General features: G+C 35.1%; 1 protein-coding gene and 2 pseudogenes across 1 annotated transcript; 2 read left to right on the top strand and 1 right to left on the bottom strand.

Moving 5' to 3' along the window:
- Window positions 1-6182, bottom strand: part of LOC106305533 — a 36825-nt pseudogene extending 30643 nt beyond the window's left edge.
- On the top strand, window positions 2850-6149 carry LOC106305534 (annotated as a pseudogene).
- A 3978-nt stretch (window positions 6183-10160) lies between the features above and the next one.
- On the top strand, window positions 10161-12252 carry LOC106302481 (ATP-dependent DNA helicase PIF1-like). Its single transcript, XM_013738983.1, has 3 exons — window positions 10161-10404; window positions 10496-11563; window positions 11657-12252. The coding sequence occupies exons 1-3, from the start codon at window positions 10161-10163 to the stop codon at window positions 12250-12252; spliced, it is 1908 nt and encodes a 635-aa protein (XP_013594437.1).
- The last annotated feature ends 6344 nt before the right edge of the window (window positions 12253-18596 follow it).

The following is an 18596-nucleotide window of genomic DNA, read 5'->3' as shown; positions in this document are numbered from 1 at the left end:
AATTAAAAATTAATTTATCAGAGTTATACCAACTTAATTCATTAAAAAAATAAAGTTTAATTTTTTTAACATAAATAGTCATTTAAAATGAAATACGATAAATAAAGATAAAATTTTTAAGTCTTTTATAAAATAAAATACAAATATATGAAAATGTGACATTTACTAAATATTTGTCAATTGAAAAAAAAAACAAAAATAAACCCGCGCTTTGAAAGCGCGGATCAAAATCTAGTTCTCCTTTAAACCAGTTACACTAATAACTCTTATTTCTTTTTAAACTTTTTGACAGGTGGTGTCCGTTACAACTATAGGAAAAAACTGAATGAACATATGAAATGGGGCAAGATCAATGAACATTATAATTTAACATCCTAAACTTAAAAATGAGCCTGTCATTGAACATTCGAAATTCAAAAAATGTTTATATATGTTTATCAGAAAGTGTAACACATGGATCAAAACTTGATCTTAGTTCAAGTGATGTACGATCAATAAAACCATCGATGCTCAACAAACTTTTGTAGCAAATATTTATTTGTTCATGTATAATTAATAAAGTTTTCGCAAGTTTTTTATTTGTTTTTCTCAAGTTCTACTAAACTTAGGTTATAACGTAACATACACATGTTACATGATGGCACTGATTTAAATGCAAAAAATTATATGTTTAAAATTATATGTATATTTCATAATATGTACACTGATTTAAATGCAAAAAGTGGATTATATTGAAATTGTATCCCATGTTTGTTTTTTTTTTAAAAGGGGATATTACTTTTAAACCAAAGTTATATGTCATGTACGATAGTTTTTAATTTTTTAAACTCTAAAAAATCGTTAACCACTGGATAGCTTAACCGAAAAAGATTGTTAACATACCTCGAAGAAAAACCGGAATTGAATGTAGTTCGATTTACTTTGCCGACACGTTTTCCTGTAAAAGTCAAAGGGAATATTTGTTAGGAGCTTATTTCTATAATGTTCCTCTTCAGAGCATTTAATTCAATATATTCACGTTGGTACATTAACTTGATATGCACTCAAAGAACTATACTTCCAATATATCAAATCTTTCTTATACAAGGTAATATTGTCAAACAAATATTACAGTAAATAACGATTTGATTGAACAAACGAAATTGTTTGGTTGCCAAGCGAAACATTAAATTGTGCTCATAAATTTATAATATATTGAAATAACATATGCACGACCCTAACGTTCTCTTACATATAAAGGCAGGGCCGGCCCTGAGAATTTGGGGGCTTGAAACAAAATGAAAAACGGGGGCCTATATATTATATCACAAAAATATCCCAAAAACAAACCGATAAACATAGTTTCATATATAAAGTACTAAATCAGTGACAAAACATTAGTTTCCGTACACAAAAAAAAAACAAATGAACCGATAGTTTACATCTTCTGAAAAATACTCCTTCTTGCATTTTTTTCTGCAAAGTCATTCATCAAACTTTGATAGTCAAGCTTCCCGACCATATCTCTCTCAATTGACAGCACTGCTAAACCATTCAATCGATCTTCTGACATACTTGACCGCATGTAAGATTTTATTAACTTTAACTTGGAAAAACTTCTCTCGGCTGAAGCCACAGAAACTGGAATCGTCAACATCACTCTGTATGCAATAAGAATATTTGGATAGCAGCAAACTTCATACCTTTTTATAAAGTCTAACACATCAATGGCCTTTCTGATCTCGCTTGGTAAAACATTTCTTTAAACCCTGAGTTCTAGGAATAAATGATTTCCATCAATGTCTGAGATCTCACCATGTTTAAGACAGCTCTCAAGGTTGATACATGATGCCTTTAAACCATCATCTGATGTTGATCTCAGCTTCTTTAGATCAAATAAGAATCCAAAAATCTTCCCATATTCTTCAAATTGTTCAAACCTCATCTGAAGAGATACAATAGCTTGATCCACGATTCTTAGAAAAAAATCAACCTTAAACTTCTCTTCCTCACTCAGCGTCTCAAACTCATCATCCCTTTCTAGCTCCTCATCAAAATGTTTCTTCTTTCTAATAATGCGCCTTCGCTGAGCAGGAAAATTTGGCTCAATATCCATTGATTCTGCAATAATCGTAGCTTCTGCCTTTGCTTTTTCAAATCCAACTTCTCTGTAGTTGTTCAAATATGAAACCAACCCTTTCAATTGCTCAACAGCATTATCAATATCAATATGCTCTGATTGCAGCACCTTGCTTACTGTATTAACGGCAAATAGAAGCTCATACCAAATGACCATAGAAAATAAGAACTCAAATCCTCCAATTCCATGAGTTTCACTTGTAGCAAGAACTTCAGCATTGCTTCGAGCTTCAGGATCCTCACAATTTTCTGCCAAGTAATCCAACGCATCTCTTATTTTTGGAGCCTGAAAACGAATCGCTCGAACACTTTCAACGCGACTTTCCCAACGAGTTTCAGATAATGACTTAAGTGTGAGACCTCCTACAATTTCCTTAAACATCTCCCATCTAGTTGTAGATCCTGAGAACAAACAATATAGCCGTTGAATGATTCCAAAGAAAGCAATCCCCTTTTTAGATGATTTAGCCATATCGCAAAGAGTCAAATTGAGACTATGACAACCACATGGCGTAAAAAATGCTCTTGAGTTGATATCCAGCAATCTCTTTTGTACTCCTTTGTGTTTTCCCTTCATATTAGATCCATTATCATATCCTTGCCCTCTCACATCATCAATACTCAAATTGAGACCAGCCAATGTATCACAAAGCAACTCAAAAAGCCCTTCTCCAGATTTATCTGAAACTTCTAAGAATGTCACAAAAAATTCTTCAACTTGCTGTTTTTCGTGTAGAAATTCCTAAAAAAATTTATGTCAAAGAAAAGTTTAGCAAGAATTGGCTTGATAATCATATTTATAATTATAGTAGCAGAATTTTGAATACCTTTCATGGCTTATGGCGAGATTTTGCTTCTGATATAAGGAGACACAAGCAATTAACAAAATAATATTGAAATTGTGTTTTTGGTTTGCAGGTTACGACAGGGAAAAATGAAGAAGCTTAAGAAAATAAGAAGTGGAAGAGTCCACGACAAAAAAAAAGGAAACACGTTAGTCAAAAGATTTGGTTAACTTTCTGGATTTTTATTCTTTTTAAATTATTGGACTATTGCATTAGTTTATTCTTTGGCCCATTCAAATGGATTTTGGTTGTTTAAATGAACTTGATATTGCCAAATCTGTGTGATCTTATTTAAAAAATATTATTAATGTATATTGGATTTTTTTTTAATGGGGGCCTTAAAAAAATGGAGGCCTAAGACAATTGTTTCAATGGGCTTGGCCCAGGGCCGGCCCTGTATAAAGGGGATTCACACTAGGTATTCCATCATCAGTTAACACCATCGACACTAAACCCATTCACACATTTGTTAAGCTTCTCGAGATGGCGTTTTTAAACACAGTGTCTGAACTGAAACCGTTTAAGAGTATGTGGAAAATCAAGGTCAAAATCATAAGGCTTTGGAGGCAGTATTCCGCGCAAGGAGGTGCCACCATTGAAATGGTTTTAAGTGACTCCAACGTGAGTTTATTTGCTTTATATAAGGGGATTATTTTAAAGTTTCTCAATCCGGATATTTTTTTATGATTTTGACCTGTTCTTTAACTCTTTTCAGGGTGATAACACTCACGCTACTGTGAAGAAAGAATTGGTGGAGCAATTTGCACCTGTTCTAGGAGAAGGGATGACAAGAATTTTGATAAACTTCACGCTAAATCATTCTTGTGGATCCTACCGGACGACTTCCCATCCATACAAGATTGGTTTCATTGAAACCACACGTGTCAGACGTTGTGATGATTTTCCATATGCTTTAAGTGGGTTCAAATCTGCTAATTTCGAAGACATCCTCAATGGTTGTCTAAACCCGGATTACTTGGTTGGTTAGTATCGACAGATTTCTTACTTATTAACCATTATTACCAGATATTTCATTTACTAATAAGTGTATTGTGTTCATTTACAGATGTTTTGGGTCAGATCGTGGAAGTATCCCATGTTGAAGTTGTTTCTGTGAATGGGAAGGACACCCAGAAAATCTCCCTTGAACTTCAAAACCTAGAGTATGTTTTGTGTATCTAACGTTAAGTGTTCATTTATTTATAATGTTTGTCTTTAATTGTATTTGTTACAATTTTGACAGAGATGTACGACTCCCCATATTTCTTTGGGGAAGCTTTGCTATGGATGTCAATGAAGCTGTTCAAACTAAGGGTGATGAATCAATAATATGTGTGTTGCGTTTTGGGAAGATTAAAATCTGGAAAGGTAAATTAAGGAATGTTTATATATATGATAAGCCGGAGTTAATTTCAAAACTTTTTTTAATTTTTCATTTGGTTATGTAGATGAGCGCAGCGTGTCAAATGCCTACAATGTCATATGTGTCTCTGAATCCGGCAATGGCAGAAGTTGCAGAATTTAAGTCTAAGTGAGTACACACTTTGTAAGAAATAGATGAAGCGAGTTTTCATCAAAACTAAGTATTCATCTAAGTTATATTTGTTAATTGTCAGGTTACCTGAGGATTCAATTGTTTTGGCAATTGTTGAATCAAAGGCTTTGGCTCTGGCGAATGGAGTTTCTCAGAAGGAACACTTTTTTGTGCACACACCAAGAAGAACAATTTCCTACTTGCTTGAATCTAAGCAGGTATTATTTTATGTTTTACTGAATACAATTATATTTTATCAACTACTCTATTTGTTAGTCTAAAACTTGAATGGCAATGTCTAAAAATAGGTGGAGCAAGAAATAGTACTTTGCACAATTGCTGCCATTGATTGTGAAATGGGATGGTATTATCTTAGCTGCAAAGTGTGTGCAAAGAAGGTTTTAACCTTTCCAAATGAAAATCTAGACGATGGAGAAGATGAAGATGGTGGTGGACATTCTTATTATTGTGCCAAATGCAAAGTTTACAATCCCAAACTTCTGCCTAGGTGATTACATGAATTATTTCTTTTAATTATTAGTTCTTTGCTAATTTATAGCTTTGTAGAATCTAATATTTTATTTCTTATGTATAGGTACAAGTTGCACATTGTCGTTCTTGACTCAACCGGGAATGCAAAGTTCCCTGCTATTTGATAACATTGCTTTCCATCTGATTCATACGCCATGCCTTGAGTTGACAAGACTGAACATTGATGAGGTTAATTATTTTTTTCTCCTACCATCTTATTTATTTGGAGAAATTGATGTATATGCCTAACCTTTTTTTGTTTTACAGATTCAAGATCCAGAAAACCTCCCCCTTGCTATCACCAACTTAATTGGTAAAACTTATCTATTCAAAATAGGTATTGAGAAGGAGAATTTTGTTTACAAGCATGACACATTTAAAGTGTTGAAGATCATCACAAATCAGGATATGATTTCTGAGTTTGATGTGGTGAACTCTCCTACGGTATTTCACTGTTCTTTTCTCATAAACTTTTTTAGTTACTAAATGTGATCTTGGTGTTTAACCTAAAATGGATTTCATCTAGGATACAAGTAGCTTTGTTACTCCGGAATCATCCTTATTATCTGATGCGCCTGAGGTAAATTAGTTCTCTGCTAATTTTCTATTAACACTTTAATGTTATGTTGGTAAACTAATTTTTATGTCTTTGGAGTTTATTTTTTTTTCACTTTGAATTCATTAGTTCAAACTATTTTCCTTGACAGGGTTCACTGATGCTAACCAACAGTGTTTCTGAGGAAACACAAACTACAGCCATAACTCCAGCCAAACGCAGAGGAGGGCCTGTGATCAACTTAGAAGAGTCCTTCGATCAGAATTCAGTCACAAAAACCCCATGTACGATCAGAATCAAGAAAGAGAAGAATGAGAAAAGTGGCTAAGTAGGAGTTTTTTGTTTGATAGTTTGCGAAGTGAGGCATGGATTTTTTAAATTTTGTTTCATTTATTTGATTTTCCAGTTTTTACATTAAATGCCGGATTTGTGGCTTACGTAATGTTTACATTTATATTAATATAAAGCCTCATTCGCTTATTAAGTTGTATTTTCAATATTTTTTCCAACAATATACTTGTGGGCAGCAAAAAGAAAAGAAAATAAGGATTATATGTACCTCTGATCTTATATAATGATGTCTTCTGTAATCGTATACGTCTATCTGCAATATCTAATCCATTGTGGAATTAATCCTCACCTGAAATTAATTGCACGGCAAGTAATTTACATTAAATGTTATGGTTCGAATTTTAAATTTAAAGTGTTATCATTATGATCAACTGAAGCAGTACTCTGTTATATATATGCGATTTCATTAGAAAACATAAAATCTCACCGTTCTTAGTTGTTGCTATGGGATAAGCCTTGCGTATTTAGTGTTGCGCGGCTTGGGTTGCATTTGAGTTTTGTTGCCCTTAATATCCATTTGTGCATTGAAAAATATATGTACGACCCAAATCGTTCCTTCAGTAGATATTATGCAACACTTGATATTAAGTATATATTAAATATATTAATATACGAAAAGAAGGCAAGTACAAGCAATATTTTGTTTCTTTTCTTGACAGTCACTACTTAATTAAGTTTAACAATTTCTCCGAGTATAAGTTATCTTCTTTCCTTTACCGTGTTACTTGCTACAGAAAAGTAGATTGAATGATATAGGAATACTTACAACACATGGCTAATACTTCGATGTCATAAGAATTCCCAAGCGTATAATCCATTCGCCTAACAAATCTACAACAACAAATTTTTTCTTTGTTAGATAAATCATGCATCGAAGAAAGAAGAAAGCTACAGATGAAACTGCTGGTGTCAAACTGCCAACTAAAAGGCGGAGAAAAGGTTTGATTAATTAAATGTCATATTATTATGTTATTCGGATTTTAGGGATGCAATAGTTATGATGTTCTTTTGGTTTCAGAGATCAATAACAGCCTTCCCATCATTGGTAATCCGCATATACCTCAAGTGGGTTTAACCCACAGAAATGGAGACCATCCAAATGTATTTGTGGACATAACTAATACACAAAATACAATTCAAAGGGAAGCAAGGAATCAAAGAGCCAATATATTGCGACAGAAAAGAAAATTTGCTGGTCCTAATGTTTCTAATGATCAACTAACACAACCATCACTTCTGCCTAAGCTATCAGTAGAGTTGCCACAACAAAGAGGTCATGTAGAAGCAACAATTCCAACTCAGAGTAAGTTTCAAACTGTAATTATAATATAAGTTTGTAATCACCTTTGGGACCTAATAACTTGGCTGGTGAAAATTCGTGCAGGCAGTATACTAACAAATGGTTCAGGTTTTATTCCACGCAAGAAGTTAAAAGTGACGAGGAATAAAAATCTCAGTTCCGGATTTGCCGCCCACAATACTAGCCAATCATCCCATATGAGTAATCAAGTATCTCAGATATCATCTAAAGGGAACTCATTGGAAGACAATTTTGTTGTTAGATCACATGAGCCAGACAATGCAACTGCGTGTATTTTATCTGATTTCACTGAACCTATTCAAGCAAACCGCAGCAAGGCTATTAGACAAAGATCAACTTCACAACCATCTATTATAGATCAACAAGACTCTGATTCCTCAGGTTAGTGTTTTTTGTACTGTCCATTTCATCATAATATTTTATAGCAACCTTGATTTTTCATTTAAGTCTATTTGCTCATATGTTTTAGATTCATGTGATGCCTATTGGGATTGTTCAAGCAATGAGGGAGGAGATGAGATTGCACCATCTGATGAATCAGATGATGATGTTGAATATAATAAAAAGAAGTTTGCTTGTATGGAACATGTTTCAAAATACTCTGCAGAAGTTTTTGGTGGTTTGGTTATTCCACAGACAAGGGAAGACAATATGGTTGTTTCACCTGTTATAACAGAAGCAGGTAGTCTAAATCACACAAAACAACATATCTAGCAAATGAAACCGAATTTTTTTAGATAGGTTGTAATTTTTTCTAATATAGGGGATATATACATGTTTTTGCAGAGTACAAAGATGATGGAGATTTGACAAACGAATGTCCTATATGTGGGGCTCTATTTTGGTATAATGAGCGTATTGGTAAGAAGAGGAAAACTAAAAATCCCATCTTCACCATGTGTTGTATGAGAGGCAAGATCAAGCTTCCCCTGCTAAAAGAGCCCCCACCTTTTCTTATAGACCTTCTTACAAAAGATGATGCTATTAGTAAGCATTTTAGAGACAATATCAGACCACTCAATATGATGTTTTCTTTTACATCGCTTGGAGGAAAGATCGATAATTCAATCAATAGAGGTAATGGACCAAAAATTTTCCGCCTTCATGGCGAAAACTATCATTTGATTGGGAGCATGAAGCCAGACGCAAATGAAACTGCTAAGTTCTCTCAGTTGTATATTCATGACACTGAGAATGAGGTGGAAAATCGGTTATGTGCTTTGAGGTAAATCAATTATCTTTGCACCATCGTTTTCCTAAATGAAGTACATTTACTGAATTTTATAGGCCAAATATAACTTCCCTTAATTGTTTATATGTAATGTAACAGTGGAAACGGTGAAAGGACCAAAATAAGAGCTGATTTAGTACAGTCTATAATGGAAATGCTAAGGGAATGTAATGTCCATGTGAAGACTTTCCGTAATGCTATGGATAGATTCAACAGTGAGGACGAATGTGAGGATCTATCCTTGGTTTTAATCAACAGCCGAGAAAAAGATGGGAGAATCTATAACCTGCCCACATCTTCTGAAGTTGCTGCTTTGGTTGTCGGTGATTTTCAAAATAACATGGATAAAAGGGATATAATTTTGGAGAAGAAATCTGGAAAGGTTAAAAGGATCAACGAGCTACATCCTTGCTATCTACCACTTCAGTATCCACTGATTTTCCCTTATGGTGAAGATGGATTTCGGTTAGGTATTCAAAACGGTTATACGGGGAGCAAGAAAACCAAGAAACCAAATATTACTATGAGGGAGTTCTTCTCATTTCGTATTCAAGTTCGTAATGTTGGTTCTCCAGTGCTTCTTCTTTCAAGGCGTTTGCTACAACAGTTTCTGGTTGACGCATATACGATGATTGAAACTCATCTGTCTTCGTTACATAAGGAAAAATCAGTCCAATCTTAGGTCTTTGAGCTTGAGTAAGTTTGTAGTGGCTGCGAATGATGGGAATTCTAACCTCCCTATTGAAGGTAACCGTATTATTATACCCTCTTCCTTCACTGGTGGGCCTCTGTATATGCATCAGATGTATTTGGATGCAATGTCTATTTGCAAATACTATGGGTTTCCAGATCTATTTATTACATTCACATCTAACCCGAAATGGCCAGAGCTAACCAGATATTTTCGAAAATATAATCTTAGATCAGAGGACAGACCCGAATTGTGTTGTAGATTATTGAAGATTAAGCTTGATAGCTTGATGGAAAATCTAACAAAGAAGCATGTGCTTGGAAAAACTGTATCAGGTATGTAGGCATTTATTTGTGCTCGCTATGTTTTGTTTATAGTTTGGAAATACTGCACCGGTAGTTTCTGAAAGCAATGCAGCAGAAGGTTGCAATCTCTCATCAGAAAATTTGGAGCCTGAGATTAACGAGATTAAAAAAAATTTTGTAGCTAGGTAAGATTAACATATTTCTCTTTTATTTTTTTTTACATTGACCACTGAAACTTTTGTGTTAACACCAATTTTTTTGTAGATATATCTCCGCGTGTGAGTCTACATGGAGGATATTCGCTTTCCCAACACATTACCGATCTACACCTGTAGAGAAACTAACATTTCATCTGGAAGGAGATCAACCAGCTATTTACAGGAAAGGTGACACAGTTAAAAGTGTGATAGATCGGGTGAAATACGCGAAGACGATGTTCTTAGCTTGGTTTGATTGTTGTCGAGTATATCCTGAAGCCAAATTACTAACATATGCCGAACTTCCTACTCGGTTCATCTTTGATGCAAAAGACACCGAGTGGAAAAAAAGAAAAAAAAAAGGCTTTGCAATTGGAAGGTTGGCCCATGTTTCACCAAGTTCTGGAGAGAAGTATTATCTTAGGATATTGATTAATATCGTAAGAGGGCCGCAATCATATGACGATATCAAGACTGTCAATGGGGTTGTTCAACCGAGTAATGAAGATGCATGTTATAAGCTTGGATTGTTGGAAAATGACAGAGTACATTCAAGGAATTAAAGAATGTAGTTTATGGGCGTCAGGAGGTTACGTTCGGAAGTTATTTGCGCAGATGTTGTTATCATTAAGTTTATCTTCGCCGAGGTTAGTATGGGAGTCTACTAAAGACTTATTATCTGAAGATATTCTATTCCTTGAGAGGAAAAAGCGAAGAAATCCAGGTTAGTTATATTGTCTAGAATAATACAAAGCCATATCCACCTCATATGTTCTGAATGCTAAATGTTTACGTTTCATGATATTTATTTATAGGTCTTATTATGAGTGAAGAACAGATTCTGAACGCAACACTGATACTGATTGAAAACATCATGCACAGTAAAAATAGTACTTTGGAGAAGACAATGCCAAAGCCCATTGATAATTCTTATTCTTTGCTAGACAATCAGCTATTACAAAATGAGCTTAACTACTCTCATTATGATTTGCGTGAAAGACATGACGAATGGTTTGGGCAGATGACAGACGAGCAGAGGTCTGTGTATGACGATATAATTGGATGTGTTACGAGCAAAACAGGAAGAGTTTTTTTTGTTTATGGTTTCAGAGGAACAAGAAAAACGTTTTTGTGGAACATCCTTTCAGCTGCTGTTCGATCAAGGGGTGAGGTGGTGCTTAATGTTGCTTATAGCGGCATAGCTGCATTATTACTGCATGGTGGAAGAACTGCTCATTCTAGGTTTAGCCTTCCAATAAATCCAGATGAATTTTCTACAAGAAAGATTCAACCAGGCAGTGATCAAGCTGAATTAATCTACAAATCTTCTCTCACTATTTGGGACGAAGCTCCAATGATGAGCAAGCATTGCTTCGAAGCCTTAGATCGAACCATATGCGATATTATGAAGACTACAGATGACACTCCTTTTGGTGGCAAAGTGGTGGTATTTGGTGGTGATTTTAGACAGATTCTACCAGTTATTCCGCGGGGTAACCGGGCTGATATTGTTATGGCTGCTCTAAATTCGTCCTATTTGTGGAAGTATTGCAAGGTTCTGCAGCTAACCAAAAATATGCGACTGCTATCAGAACTTGGCAAGAGTGTAGCTGATGATATTAAGACATTCTTGAAGTGGATATTGGATGTAGGAGATGGGAAGATTAATGAACCAAATAATGGAGAAACTATTATTAACATTCCTAAAAATCTTCTTATTACGGAGTGTGGTGATCCAATTGAGGCCATTGTTTCAGAAACCTATGGGAACACTTTCAAAGACTCAAAAGACCCCATTTTTTTTTTCCAAGAACGAGCTATTTTGTGTCCTACCAACGAAGAGGTTGATGTTGTTAACAACTACATGTTAGATCGGCTGACAGGTACGTGATATATTAACAATTTGCAAGATCAAAGCTTTTAATTTAACTATCATCTAAAATTCTAACTGAGATAAATTTAATTTTAATTTTCAGGCGAAGAAAGAACTTATCTCAGTGCTGATAGTATTGATCCAGCTGATACAAACTCTAAGGGTGACTCGGTTTTCTGTCCAGAATTTCTAAATAGTATAAAGACCTCTGGTTTACCTAATCATTCTATAAGGCTTAGAATTGGTACTCCAGTTATGCTACTCAGAAATCTAGATCCTACAGAAGGGTTGTGTAATGGAACAAGACTTCAGATAACACAAATGGCTGATCATCTTATTGGAGCAAAATTTATAACAGGTACTCGAGTTGGAGAGAAGGTCTTTCTTCACCGTATCCTGATAACACCATCAGATACAAAGCTTCCTTTCAAAATGAGACGCCGGCAATTCCCTTTAAAAGTTGCATTTGCAATGACCATCAATAAAAGTCAGGGTCAAAGTCTAGCGAAAGTGGGTTTGTTTCTACGTAGACCTGTTTTTTCACATGGACAGTTGTATGTTGCTGTGTCTAGGGTTAAATCAAGGAAAGGATTAAAGATTCTTATTACCGATAAGGAGGGAAAGCCACAAGAGTCAACAATGAATGTAGTTTACAAGGAAGTTTTCCAAAACTTACTACAGAATGGCAATGACATGTAGCTTTTCATACGGGCAAAGGTGATTGCTGGTTTTGTTTTTTTTTATTGTCTAACTACATTTGCACGTCTTCAGTTTTTAATTGAAAATCAAATGTTTTGTGTTACAGCTTTGCGGTTTTCAGTTACCTGATCGAAACAATTAGCTGGAAAAGGTAATACCTTTACATGAAAGCGTGAACTTATAAGTATAGTAATACTTTAAGTCATGGATTGTTTGCAATTATTTTCTACCTGTTATTATATTTTATACTAAGTACAATACAGTGTTTCAGGATATTTGAGGATCGCAACCTTTGTAAGCAACATAGCAAGCAAGAACCTACACATAATCTTTATTCAAGCAAGAAACGTAGTTCCAACTTTCCAGATGATACATTTCAAATTTTTTCTTCAATAAAGTCATACGATTCTCCTAAACATTTTTCTGTGGCCACCAATATTTAAACTATGTTTCTAAACTGATATCCTTCCTCTATTTCTTCCTATTCCAGTCAAAGGATGGAGTTTTTGTGTTTAGCTTTGGCATTTGGCTATTGTGATGTTCTATTTTATTCTTCCTATACTTTGTTAGCAAGCAATTTTTCGAAAATTCTGCTTCCACTATGAAGATGAAAAAAAAACAATAAAAAAAAGTAAGTAACTGAAATATCTATATCGAGTGCAGTAAATAACTCACCAGATTATAAAGGGGTCAAATGTTGATTGTTGAAAGTCCAATGTGAGGCAATGTGGTATGTAAAGTAAGGTGGTTTGGTAGTACCTTTTTCTGTTATTGTGATCTTCTGTACAACGGAGAAGCTCTTCATTCAATAGTTATTTTGAGAGAACATACCTGAAATGAATGCCAGTTATATACACTTGTGAAGTCAAGAGTGTATATATCTATTTCGATTAATCAAATAGATCAAAATGATATGTATACTAAAGCAAATAACGTGTATATATATATATATATATATATATATATATATATATCTTTTCAATTAAATAGTTGGTTTTGTAAGCCCTCATATTGATCCTGATTAGGCTTAATATTTTTTTTCCGCGGCCTGCTAAGCTCAAAAGAGTTAATTGCATAGGCCTTAACTAAACTTAACTTGTAGGTTAGTTATTGATGATGTCAAAAAAGTGGATATGATTTGAGATCCGTCATATTACATTTAATTTGGTTGCCTTGCACCACAATAAATTCCTTATAAGGCTGATATGTGACATGTATGATTCTTTGGAAATGAAAAATGGAATAATGTTATTGCCTTCCCTTACATCATTTGTTATATATTTACATATGATTTCAAGTTTGTCTATCTTAGTGATTAAAAGAAAGCAATATATAGTTTAACCATAGACGACTTTTTCATATCAAAATTCATATGTGATAATAATGGATAGTATCAGCCGGTGTTGCAAAATATTGTATTTAAAAAACTTAACTTTTTTTCTTATTTAATTTGGTCACCTTGCACCACAATTCATTCCTTATAATGCTGATATGTGACATGTATTATTCCCTGAAATGAAAATTATATACTGTTATTGCCTTCACTTAAATCATTTGTAGTATATTTGCAGATGATATCGAGTTAGTCTATTATATTTGATATATAGTTTTACAATCTACGACTTTTTCATATCATAGATTCTTCAATCATAATAAGGTATAGTATTGATTGCTCAGACTTATATATATACTGGAGCATTTTTAGGGTAAGCTCACACCAATAGATCACGCAAATTTCACACAAATTCTAATATTCTAATATGGCGTATATCACTTTTTTGTCTGAGTTGATTCCATTTGATACAAAAAAGAGTATTCGTGTTAAGGTACTCACCAATTGGAATACGGTCAACGGATCTTTGTGCAATAGTCCTGTTCGTTTGGTTGTCGCAGGTTTCGGCGTCAGCGGCGGCGGCGTCGTCAGCGGCGGCGTCGTCAGCGTCAGCGGCGGCGTCGTCAGCGGCGTCGTCGTCAGCGTCAATGAGGACAGTTGTTGTTCGTTTCGCAGACGCTGACGCTGCCGCAGCCGCATACTATATCGCGACCGCAGATTTTATCGGCGTCAGCCGCAGGACGCGGCGTTCGGACGCGGCGTCAGACGCAGTTTCCTGCGTCAACGAAACGAACAAGAGTTGACGCAGAATGTTGACGCTGCCGCTGCCGCCGGTACCTGCGGCAACCAAACGAACAGCCTTTATTACTAAACAAAAGAACATCCCAAACGTTACACAAATTGAACACAAACAACATTCTCAAACACATAAGAGTCACAGAACCGAAACACAATTAACATCTGGAGTTTTTACTATCAAACCAGCTTGAAATATGCTTGCAAATGTTTTTTTTTTCAATCTCAATTGTATTATTGACCTTAGTTGTACTAATTGTATCAGTTTTGTACTTGTTCCAATTCTATTAATTGTTTCAGTTGCTGTTATCTCAGTTGTCTCAAACAATTATATCAATTTTTAAGAAAGAGAAATGAACTCTTTTTTTCGAAATTGGATCCTACTAAATTTGAATGTTCTCGTTATTCAAAAATTATTCATTTAAATCATTGTATAACCGGGCAAAGGATATAATTGTCTCTTCATAATTTCATTTAGAATTGTGGAGGTTAATTGAGATTTTCTTTACCACCTATTTTGATCCAAAAAAATAAGATACCTAAAAGAACATAGATTGGTCTTGAAAGATAAGATACACACATTTTAACAACAAACGGTTCTTTTTCTTCTTAAAAGCTAAACAATTCCAATTTCCAAGGTAACTTGACAATCAATCGATGGAACTTTTTCCATTTCTCACCTTTCCGAACTAATACTTCTCTTGACGTTCTTTGACATCCTTAAGCTTCTCTATCTTCACATTCTCGTTGTTAGACTTTAAGCTGGATACTTTTTGAGCACTGTCCATTTGATGTGACTTCAGCTTCATACCGAATCCGAGTTTCTTAGAAACGTTTTCCCACGTTTTGCTGCCGCTTCCAAAAGCACCACCACCCTTTGTTGTCTTATCGAGTTTCTCTATCTCCTGTCTCATTTTTGAACATTCTTTCTCTAACTCGCAAACCCGCAAACAGAGGAATGCTTTTAGCAGATGCGAAAGTAAGTCGTACAATATGTTAAACTATATTCATCTACACATATGAAATTCTTAAACTTATATTTAATTATTATGTTGATACAGGGATTCAAAATAGAAGCAAGTTTCGAAAATCAGATTGATCCACCAAATCGAGTCAATCTAGAAGTAGGTGCTTGGTTTGAGATATATAATTTCAAACTAATACCTGCTTCTGGACTGATAAGAACAACCAGGAGTCGATACCAAATCAAGCTAACTCCATTCTCTGCTATTTCAAAGATTGAACCAATCAGTGAATCTTACTTCATTTGCCTAGCAAGCTTCCTGAAAATAAAAAATGGTCTTTCTCATACTAAGTTCTGTGTTGGTATGTTTAGTTGTATGCTTCATGTTTTATTTTCAGGGCGTATAACTAAATCCAAAACGATTTTATTGTTTTGATATATTTTAAAGTTGACTATATAGTTTTGAATGTGTTTGTATATGTAACGTAGATCTATGTGGAGCATTGGTTTGTGTCGGTGAAATTGAGGATATTGAAGATGATGAAGCTGGAGGTGCACCAATCAGACAAATTCAGTTCTCCTTAATTAACATTGGGTTTGTATTATTTTTTTGTATTTCTTCATATTCTTAGATTGTGCAATACATGTGTGACATATAATGTCTCTCTTCTTATTACTCAATAACAGATTCACTCATCTTAAGTGTGTGGCTTATGGAAGGCTAGCGGAGGAGTTAAATGATTTCTGGTCTTCTACCATTGCCAATACAGTGCTTTGTGTACTAAGGTTAATTGAGTGGGGTCCAAGTATGTTACAACTTAGAGTAAAATAAACCGAAGGTTTCATACAATATGTTGTAATAGCTTTTATATTGTGTATATTTTAGGTGGTTTCAAATTCATCACAAACACAGAAGTTTCTCAGATTTTGTTTGATGAAGACATACCAGAAATTCAAGAATTTAAGAAGAGGTAAGCAACATCATTCTAACTAAGTTATTATTTTTCTAAAAGTTTTGACATAGTCTCTAAAGAATAGTTTTGATTTTGGCTTTGTTTTTTTAAACATAATTGCAGGATTCCCAAGTCCTGTTTTTGAATGGATACTCAATACGCAAGAAGAATCAGGGAGCTTTTTTCATATGGTTTTTTGCTTATTATTTGTTTTGAACACTCGAGCTTTTTTTTTTGGTTTTTGCTTATTATTATTTTCCTCAATTGATTTCTATGTGTAAGGTACTGATTTTTTTAAATTACTATTAAGATTAAGATTTAAGAAAAATATTTATTTATCTAAGCGAGCTGTTGCTGTTTTTCCTATAATGATTACTGAATCAATCAACACAACAATTATATTCGGAACTAACCTTCTGCAAATATGAAGTTATCTTCTTGCTATATGAATGCTTTTTGTGGGACTGAATTGACTAAGGTGAAGCGGGTTGGTTTGCCAGATAAAGCGAACCAGTTTAAGCCATCGAATCTGAAAACAAAAAACGACAACATTAGATTCGACAAATATTCTGCAATCTTACAACTAAATTTAGGTTACAATTTGATTAAGTTCAACGGAACATCACCTTTTTCGCTGATTGGGTGCAATCTGAATTGAGAAACCCTTATCCCCTTTCTATTCCGACCATCGAAACACCGTGGATATTTTTTTTTTTCTGTCGCTTCTCTTGAGTAAACAGAGAACAAAACAAAAACATAGCCCATTTGCTATTGTAAGCCCAATAAGTTAGATACAATGCAGTATGGTTTACAATCATTTCTCGGCCTTATACCTTAATTTTATAATACGGGCCCAGTCCGTTTGAGCTAGAGTTTGAATTGTAATTAGGGCTTTTTTGCAAAAGTGACTCTTGGAGTCAAACAGAAAACTAACATTTTCTTTTGACTCCTTTTTTTTTGAGATTTTAACCCCACGAAGACTTTCCAGACGACTTAATTAAGTCGTCCGATAAGTCGTCCAGCTGGGAAGACTTTCCAGACGCCTTATTATAAGTCGTCTAATAAGTCGTCCAGATGGAAGACTTTCCAGACGACTTAATTAAGTCGTCCGATAAGTCGTCCAGCTGGGAAGACTTTCCAGACGCCTTATTATAAGTCGTCTAATAAGTCGTCCAGATGGAAGACTTTCCAGACGACTTAATTAAGTCGTCCGATAAGTCGTCCAGCTGGGAAGACTTTCCAGACGCCTTATTATAAGTCGTCTAATAAGTCGTCCAGATGGAAGACTTTCCAGACGACTTAATTAAGTCGTCCGATAAGTCGTCCAGCTGGGAAGACTTTCCAGACGCCTTATTATAAGTCGTCTAATAAGTCGTCCAGATGGAAGACTTTCCAGACGACTTAATTAAGTCGTCCGATAAGTCGTCCAGCTGGGAAGACTTTCCAGACGCCTTATTATAAGTCGTCTAATAAGTCGTCCAGATGGAAGACTTTCCAGACGACTTAATTAAGTCGTCCGATAAGTCGTCCAGCTGGGAAGACTTTCCAGACGCCTTATTATAAGTCGTCTAATAAGTCGTCCAGATGGAAGACTTTCCAGACGACTTAATTAAGTCGTCCGATAAGTCGTCCAGCTGGGAAGACTTTCCAGACGCCTTATTATAAGTCGTCTAATAAGTCGTCCAGATGGAAGACTTTCCAGACGACTTAATTAAGTCGTCCGATAAGTCGTCCAGCTGGGAAGACTTTCCAGACGCCTTATTATAAGTCGTCTAATAAGTCGTCCAGATGGAAGACTTTCCAGACGACTTAATTAAGTCGTCCGATAAGTCGTCCAGCTGGGAAGACTTTCCAGACGCCTTATTATAAGTCGTCTAATAAGTCGTCCAGATGGAAGACTTTCCAGACGACTTAATTAAGTCGTCCGATAAGTCGTCCAGCTGGGAAGACTTTCCAGACGCCTTATTATAAGTCGTCTAATAAGTCGTCCAGATGGAAGACTTTCCAGACGACTTAATTAAGTCGTCCGATAAGTCGTCCAGCTGGGAAGACTTTCCAGACGCCTTATTATAAGTCGTCTAATAAGTCGTCCAGATGGAAGACTTTCCAGACGACTTAATTAAGTCGTCCGATAAGTCGTCCAGCTGGGAAGACTTTCCAGACGCCTTATTATAAGTCGTCTAATAAGTCGTCCAGATGGAAGACTTTCCAGACGACTTAATTAAGTCGTCCGATAAGTCGTCCAGCTGGGAAGACTTTCCAGACGCCTTATTATAAGTCGTCTAATAAGTCGTCCAGA

Source organism: Brassica oleracea, chromosome C7, assembly GCF_000695525.1.
Source record: "Brassica oleracea var. oleracea cultivar TO1000 chromosome C7, BOL, whole genome shotgun sequence".
Classification (NCBI taxonomy): domain Eukaryota; kingdom Viridiplantae; phylum Streptophyta; class Magnoliopsida; order Brassicales; family Brassicaceae; genus Brassica; species Brassica oleracea.
Note: the sequence above shows the minus strand (reverse complement) of the source record. Positions and strands in the feature narration are given on the sequence as shown.